The 9,025-nt window shown below is 31.0% G+C and overlaps 1 protein-coding gene across 2 annotated transcripts in view; it reads left to right on the forward strand.

Annotated features, from left to right (window-relative positions):
* LOC142635967 (exocyst complex component SEC6-like) overlaps positions 1-3,703 on the forward strand; it is a 30,539-nt gene extending 26,836 nt beyond the window's left edge. For both annotated transcript variants that reach the window (XM_075810016.1, XM_075810017.1), the window contains 6 exons: positions 1,036-1,105; positions 1,800-1,887; positions 1,995-2,084; positions 2,262-2,378; positions 2,771-2,833; positions 3,328-3,703. In XM_075810016.1, coding sequence (XP_075666131.1) covers positions 1,036-1,105; positions 1,800-1,887; positions 1,995-2,084; positions 2,262-2,378; positions 2,771-2,833; positions 3,328-3,459 — 560 coding nt within the window. In that variant the 3' untranslated portion in view covers positions 3,460-3,703. The remainder of the gene's footprint in view (positions 1-1,035; positions 1,106-1,799; positions 1,888-1,994; positions 2,085-2,261; positions 2,379-2,770; positions 2,834-3,327) is intronic.
* Positions 3,704-9,025: the final 5,322 nt, after the last annotated feature.

Here is a 9,025-nt window from a genome sequence, read left to right on the forward strand (position 1 = left end):
TAGAGAATAAACAAAAGAGGGAATTTATTCCCTTACGCATTAAGGTTATATGGTTGTGGACAGCTGCCAAAAATCAGAATTTTAATTTGTAAATGTCAGTATTAAGATTTTTCAGACATTAGAATGTCATTAGGCTTGATTGTAGTCAGCCTGACAGTAGGCCCTTTGAATATTTTTTAGAGTCACTAGTTGGTTGTGTAATGGGCCCTATGGCCTCTACTGCATCAATATGTATGTTGTATCAGGCTTCAATTGGGTGGTCCAAAATGTATTATTGCCTTTAATTGTCCTCATATTTATAAGTTTATATACCTCAGTTCTAAATATGCGTACCGAGTTTTCTTTCACCTTAAATTGAAGGAAATTTCTCCCTGATAGAAAGGACAAATGCATTGTCCAAAATAACATGGACTGAAACAGTGAGAAAAGAAAAAAACTATACATTGCTAAGGACCTAACAGCAGATATTGTTGTGATTGGTGTAGAATTGTGCAAAAGTGTCCACATGCACATCCCCATGTAATTGGAATAAGTTGTCATTGGGTCAAGTTCAGTTTGTCTAGGGGAAAAATAGATTAGGTAGGCAGAAGGCAGTGTCTCTAGAACATAAGCTAAGCTATCACTGAAGTAAAGATTTCATGATGGATGTCATTATGTACAAGAGACACCCAAACCATCAGTGGATGCATGTAGGGGGAAAAAAGTGATTCGGGCTTTTCATAGTATTCATGCAGAAGATTTGGAAGCGTCCCAGTAAGTTAAAAGTCCTAAGAAATTTATATCTGTTATGTTTCAATAACTTGACAATTTTGAGTATGTGCCCAATAGATCCCATGGAACAACTTGATACGTATTGCTTCAATGTTAATTAATTAGTGATTTCAAATCATGCAATCATTGATTTTCTGATGCAATTCGTGCACCTGTTAATGATGAAACTGTTTTAGTTGGAAATGACTTCATTGCTTTTCTTACTCTCTCTTTAAACAATTGTCTTAGTATCTGAGTTGGGTTTTCACATTTTGCATGTTCCAGAGTGGTGTGAAGGACAAGTTACGGAGTACCTGGTTGCAACATTTGGTGATTATTTTACAGATGTGAAAATGTGAGTGTTCTTCTCTGACTTACAAATATTTTTCTCCGCTGTGCTTTGGTTTCAGTGCTGCAGGCTTTTGTTGGTTCAACATACATTTGTGTACTTTTATTGTTTTGAATTAAAAGTAGTGTTTGACATGGACAGGATTACAGCCTTTAGTTTGTTCCCTTCTTCTATCTTATGGCCATCAATTATCCTTGATAAGTTTTGTGTGCATCAGGATGGCATTGTGAATTAATTGTTTCTTCTAAATAGTTTTATTTTAGAGCATCACTTTATATGAAGATGGGACCATGAAAACCCTATTTTAGCTTGATTTAATCCAACTCTAGTCTTTCTATATTGATTGAATGTAATTGAGGCATCAAAATATTGGGGCCTAGTCTCTCCATCAGATTTTGTCCCAAGATAGTAAAGTTTGATTTGATTCAACTCTACGTGTAAAATGCTTGTGCCTGAGTCTTCCTTCTATCCAATTTGTTTTAAATTAACCCAAAAATCACTTATTAATTTGCCTTAAAATTGTTTGAGTATCACCAATTTTTGGAACTCTGGCTTATTTTGAACAAAATTTGTTTCTGCAGAATACTAATTAAGGTTTTTATACTTTGGTTTGGTATTACTGTATTATGATGATTATGGTACTGCTGTGTGTCTCATAAAAATAAGACATTTATTTTCGCATGTTATATTGGTATATAAGGTACATTGAAGAAAGATCATTTAGGAGATTCGTTGAAGCTTGCCTGGAGGAAACAGTGATTGTTTACGTCGATCATCTTTTAATACAGGTTTTTATTTCACATTGAAAAGACTGCTTTTGTTTGTACTCCCCTGTAATTTATATAGTTATTTTTATTTTAGAACATGATGAACCTAATGATGCTTTTGACTTTAGAGAAACTATATCAAGGAAGAAACTATAGAACGGATGAGGCTGGATGAAGAAGTTCTTATGGACTTTTTTAGGGAATATTTGACTGTTTCTGTAAGTACTGAATATGTTTTGGAAAGTGTTTGGGTGGTTTTCCGAAAAGTCTCCTTATCTTTTGAAGTGAATTCCTATCACAGAGAATTTTGTTTATTTATTTTAATTCTTGGTCAAATTTATCTTTTAATTTCTTCCTATGCTTCTTTATTCTAATTTTCCTCACTTGGGTTGCAGAAAGTCGAAAACAGAGTTAGGATAATGAGTGATTTAAGAGAACTTGCTTCAGCAGAGAGCCTGGATACCTTCACGCTCATTTACACAAATATTCTTGAACATCAACCTGACTGCCCGGTAATCTCTTTTATTAATGAAGAAATCTGAGTTTTCCATCACAATTTTGTTACTGGAAATTTCAAACAAGTAAACCAATTAATCGTTTGAGGTTATTAGAATAATTTAGTAATCTAAATATAAATAAATTATATATTTAGTGACCATCTCATCCGCTTTCTCCCCTACTTATTATTAATAAACAATACGGTGCTCCTAGAATTATCTTCTGGTTCACTTTATTATTAGAAATCATGGTTTATCCGTCAATTGGGTCAGTGTTTCATTATTCTCTTTTAAGTTAATGCTAACTTCCTGCCACAGAAGATAATGCATAGAAATCTTGACGTCTTCTAAAGTACCTGAAGATTACAGATTCTTCATTAATAATTATCGATATTTTCCTCTTGCAGCCTGAGGTTGTTGAGAAACTTGTTGGACTACGGGAAGGCATACCGAGGAAGGATGCGAAGGAGGTGTGCAGTGTTTTAGTTCTTTTTCTCAGCTTTAAATCATAGATGTAGTGTTGGATGCTAAAATATGAGAAATGAGTTTCCTTACGGTGTATTATGATGTCTGATGGAAACCAAAATAACTTCATAGTACTTTACAGGACGATCCTAAGTAATGGTGAAAATCACTGCCTCATGAGATGTGTACTGATTTATGAATGTTACAAGGACCAAGTTTATGTAGTTATATGGGAAAAAACCACAATAGAATGTATTCCATCTATATATCTTATGTTGAACATATGACTTTGGGACATTTTACATCCTCCATTAATCTAGGAAGTACAGTTACCCAAAGTTCTATGGTAGAAATTTTGACCTACAGTGACTTGGAGCTATAATTGTCTCTTGTGTTGCAGAGTTTAAAATTTCTTTGCTTTTGTTTCGTTTCCCAATGTTGCTTTGGAGAAAATACTTGAGTTCTGTAGGCTTGATATTTCTGTTATTTTTTCAAACAGGTAGTACAAGAGTGCAAAGAGATTTACGGGAATTCTCTTGTTGATGGAAACCCCCCGAAGGCAGGATTTGTTTTCCCAAAAGTGAAGTGCTTATCAGCTTCCAAGGGATCTCTATGGCGAAAGCTGACTTAGTAATGCAATGTGATACCCGTAACCCGTGTTTGGATCGGGAAGACCATACTATTGTTGTATAGACATGTAATCTCTTTTTGATGGAAATGTCACGTGTATTGATTGCTTCTATAAATAGTGAAGAGTCTTTGGATCAGAAAGACAATGCTGTTAGTTGTATAGAGCTGTAAATCTTATACTTTTATAGAAAGGTGATATTTGTATTATTTTTAATTTTATTAATAGTGAAGAGTCTTTTCTGTCTTGTGCATGCTGTTCCCTCTCTCTCTCTCTCCCTCGTACATGAAATTTAAGTTGTATAGAGTTTATTAAATAACTTACATGAAAACCCTAGGAATCTCTGAAGGCTGATGAATTTATATATTTTTTCTCTTGATTCCTGTAGCCTTCTCTGATATAGGTTCGATAAGAGGGAGAAGTACCCACTTGACAATTGGTTTTGCTGATTGGTCAGAGATAGCGACTAATCTGATATGGTATTTTATCTAGGCAGCATAGTCAGATAATCTGTCTCAGACAGCCCTTTTTGGGATTTGTTGTTGTTATTGGGAACTGTTTGATCTATAAATTCCTTCTGTTAATCTCTTTACAATTTTAAAGGTCTTCCAAGGCAGTGTTTTGTCAATGAAAAATCAAGGAAAATTAACTAATTAAAAAAATCTAGGAGTATAATTATACATGTAATAAAAACTTTTCAATACCTTGAAAACATGTTATCGGTTGGAAAATATTTTAATATAAGCATTGTCGTAGCAGGAACTTTACTTCAAGCAGGGTAATTTGGTACAATAGTTGAAATTCAATAGTTCGAAAAAACTGAATGAGTTCAGTTCTAAACCAATTCTGAAAAATGAATGGACAACTGCAAAATTGTATTTTTAGATGCAGTTTTCTGAACTCAATTTTAAGTTATTTTGGTTTATAATAAGGTTTTTTTTCCTGGATTAAATAAATGGTAATTAATTGGTCCATATATATATATATGTATGTATGTATGTATTGATTATTTAAGGATTAGGTTATATGTGTCCTTGCACTAGTTTCTTTTTTGTTAGCTAAGAATATTTATGGTCCGTCTGAATTAGGGGAGGGAGGAAGGGTTGAAGGGAGTAGAGTTATTTAAAGATTCAATTATATATGCTACTCATCGATGTTCAACAGGTATAACTCAAAAAATTAAAAGCAAAAGATTGGAAGTCATGAAAATATGGTAGCAACAATGCGTTGAACATAGAAAGCTCTCTCTACTCTCTAAAGCATAAAAAATGATTTGCCCCAGTCTCAACTCTCAATTCTTCTTTGCTCTTCCCAGACAATAGCGTGAAGTCTCGAGTCTTCCCACGCATATAAATTCTCTTAGCAAGTGTGAAATAAATGTAGGGCACACACATAAAAAATGCTCTGCATAAGAAAAATCACGCTTCCTCAATATACTTTGATTATTTTAAAAAATGCCGTTTGACAAGCTCGCTCAAGGGGGCTTCTTGCTTAAAATGGTCGAGCAAATAAGTGAAATCTCTGGTTGAGAGGGCTTCTTCAAATGGAAATTCTCTATTTAGCTTCAAACTATAATTTTTTATTTTTTATTTTTTTGGTTCAAAGAATTACATCCTCAATGCAAATTACATTGTCACGAATATTTTTTCAACCTAAATCCTAACAAATTATATGGTAAGCATTTCAAGCTTTTCATTATAAACAATTGCACAATTATCACGGGTGGACTTGGAAGGTTTTAATTTATTGGCATCCAACCTCTCTTTCTTTAAATATGTTTTAGTATAGGCTACACATGATAGGGGTAACCCTTCCTTCCATGGATTGAATAACGCTGAATTGAACCTAATAAAAAGAAAGATTTACCACTCAACAAGAAGCCCAATAGTCTCCACTTTTCTTTTATTCTCAATACATAATATATATTCTACTCAAATATTGGATGAGACAACTCTTAACAATGTTTTTCTCAAAGTTTTAATAGCAATTTTTCATAGACTCTTCCAATACATCTTTACCTTCTAAACTGCCATACAAAATTGTCAAAGAGAATCTTAAAATAGGAATAGTTCATAAATTACATCCAAAATTCAATTTTTAAGGCGCCAAAATCAAGCACTTCTTTTATTCAATTATTTACGTGGAATTTATTTTAAGAAAGAAGAAAATTATCTAATTATATATTTTCCTGCACACAATGTGTTTGTAAATAAACATATATATATTTTTAAGGGATTTGCTAGGTCACATTTGAAATACACATATAATGCACGTATGGCCAGGCTGGCCATCGACTATTGCCAGCTCAATTAATAAAAAATGCCACGACATTAAAAACAAAGAATAAGAGTGCCACCTCAACAGAATACAATCAGCAATACTTGAATGAACAAAACATATATCTTTGTTAAGAGAGGCCAACCACATTACCATGCATATGCAAAAACATTGAAAAGATAAAAAAAGATGAAGTGCTTGAATTGAATTTGTTTAACCTGCATCTTCTTTTTATTTTTTATTTTGTATAAAGATTTGAGACATGTTTTGGGTTTTCATCAGTGACTATTTCTTATTCTACTAGCAATAGTAATGTGTTGTGATTTTAAATGGAGTAGAAATTTAGTGTTTTAGAGACCTTTGGCACTTGAAAGAGATAAGAGAGAGAGAAATATTAGGTGTTTTTGTTTTATAGGAAAATGGACAACCTTTGTAGATAAGCATGAGTAAGGTAAAAAAACAAATCCCTTTAGAGATCAACAGGTATGAGAGAGAGAGAATTTGGAGGTCATTAGGGATTGTGGAGCAAAGTTATGGATAATAATCTCTTCATATATAGAACCCAATAACTCACTTTACCCACAAAAAAAAAGAAAAGAAAAGAAAGATGAACACATTGGGAAAAATTGAGAATTTTTAAATTTTCTCTTTTAACTTTGAGGATATGTGTGTGTGTTTCGATATTTGATTGATGCGCATGCTCATCACACCAAGGTGGCCATTAAAAAATTTGAAATGCTACAATTATCAATATTTATATTTATTTATGTTTATATAAAAGTGGAAGCATACCATTTAACGTCACTATGCTCTTTTTGATCTATATCATCAATCACGTTTCAAATTTTTTTTTTTTTGGCTTTTCATCCTTTTTTTTTTTTTTTATTACATTATTAATATATTCAATAATGCAGCATGATTTTACACATTCTCTAAACTTTTCTTTTGATTGTAACCTATCAATCATAATAACTCCATCACTTTTCATGTTCTCTCGTACGATTGTAACTTTTCAATCATAATAATTGCTATTATCACTATTATTGAAAGCACGTTCATAAAAAATAATACTAGAAAATGCATCCCTCAAGGTACTATAGAAAAAGGGAAACAGATTAGAATAACCATTTAAAAAAAAAAAAAAACCAGTTTTGGTTGAGACGCCAATTACTAATTTTTTCAACAAAATATATTATTTACTTGAATACTGAAAATTGTTGTTTGAATACTCTTATCAAACAAACCCTAATGCATTTGTTTAAATTCAAAATGAAGTTCTCACAGGACCAACTAAAGTTGGTCCTGTACCCACATTTCCAACTAACAGTTCGATCAGAGATTTTTATTCAAGAAAAAGCCCTCATCACAATTTGGTAACTTTTTTTTTTGTTCTTCCCTCTATTGTGATTAACTTTTTAAAGTTTTTATCCATATAATAATAAATAAAAATGGAAAGCCACACCAGCTACTTCATCTACTATAATTTATATATATGTTTATAACTAAATAAAATAAGTACACTATTTTGTTACTTTTTTGAGAGAGCACTATTTCGTTACTTAATATGGCAAAGTGGTGTCCTATTTATTTTTTCCACTAATTATTTTTTACAATATGAATTATCTAAAAGTGCCATTCAGTTACTTTACCACATTAACCACAATATACTATAATATAAATTAATTGTAAACGTGGTACATCTTGCTTTTGACATTTAGATTGCTACTAATTAATTGAAATGAGATTTGCAATCACTAGAGGTGAGTCATCTTTTAGGTTATTCACCTATATATATACACTATTTCTCAAAAAAAAAAAAAAAAAAAAACCCTATATATATACACTATCTTGGTTCTTAGATTTTTTTTGGGTGTAAACTATACTTTCTTGGATTAGACAGGGCAGATGTGTAAGAGGTGAATTTCCTGACTCATGCTTCTTACTCAACAGAATCAATGGAATCAGAAGCTAATGTGAAAATTGAGTTTTTGTTGATAACATTCAGTTGTTTTTGACCTATAGAGTTTGTGAATCTCCCACAAAACCAAAACCAGTCATTTGACTTTGTTAGCTTTTAATTTCACAGGAACTAAGTAGCGCAAACTTGGATGAAGTAGTGGCTGTTGCCATGGAGCTAGACGGTCATGTTAATAACGGTAATGTAAATCACTCCATATATAAGCAAAACATATATATAACCTTTATTTATATTTATATTTTTTAAAATCGTAATCCATGCAGATTCTATTTTTATATTATTTTATCTATTTAAGTACATGTACATATGTACTCATTGACCAACTATAAAACTTAACAATTTAAGCTTATGAACTGTGGAATTAAACCATGTGATAATTTTTAATTCTGAACCCTAAAAAAGCAAACCAGGCAAACCCAACCTTCAAGTACCTGTGTTTTGCTACCAAGTAGAAGCAAGTTAAGATGGAAGATTAATTTTATTATTATTATTATTATTATTATAAGTAAGATAGAAGATTAACTCTTATGATGCATTCATTCATGTAAATTTTTTTGTTGTTTTCATCCCTATCAATTTCCGATATTCTCTTTTCATCACTTTAGTTTAATTATTTGGTTTAAGCAATTTATTTAACTCTCTTAAAAAACTATGTAAGATTGTTAAATCTATTATTAATTTGAAACCAATTGATAATATTTTTATATTAAAAAACTATTCAAACAAATTTTCGCATTTCTTTTAATAGTAGAAAATTTCTCGTAATAACTATCCAACATCCTGTTAATAGGGATAGTAAAAAAAATTCGACCATTCATAAAGCTATTGTAGGCACAATTTTTAGGTGATTGTAATGATTGACACATATTATAAGAGACCCCAACGTTTATTATAATGTTGTATAAACGAAATATTGTTTTGTCATTAATTTATCAATAAAATTTATAATTGATATATCCCCCCCCCCCCCAAACACACACACACACACACACACACACATATATATATATATATATATTCAAACATATATTTGCCTTTTTGAAATTTATATGAGTTGGCTAATTTTCAAATTAGTAGTGATTGTTATGATAATTTTCTTAAAAGAAAGAGAATTTTGAAAAATAAATTTTAAACTTAAAAAATTTAGTTGTTTGAATTTTTTGTTTTGAAAAATATAACACATTATAGTAGAAGTTAGAAAATATGGACAAACTAAAAAGAGAATAATTATATAATGATAGAAATTTTCAGAGAAAATATTATATTATATTTAAGTAAAGTAATTATTCATTATACCATATTACAAAATAATTA

This window comes from Castanea sativa, chromosome 5 (assembly GCF_040712315.1).
Source record: "Castanea sativa cultivar Marrone di Chiusa Pesio chromosome 5, ASM4071231v1".
NCBI classification, from domain to species: Eukaryota; Viridiplantae; Streptophyta; class Magnoliopsida; order Fagales; family Fagaceae; genus Castanea; species Castanea sativa.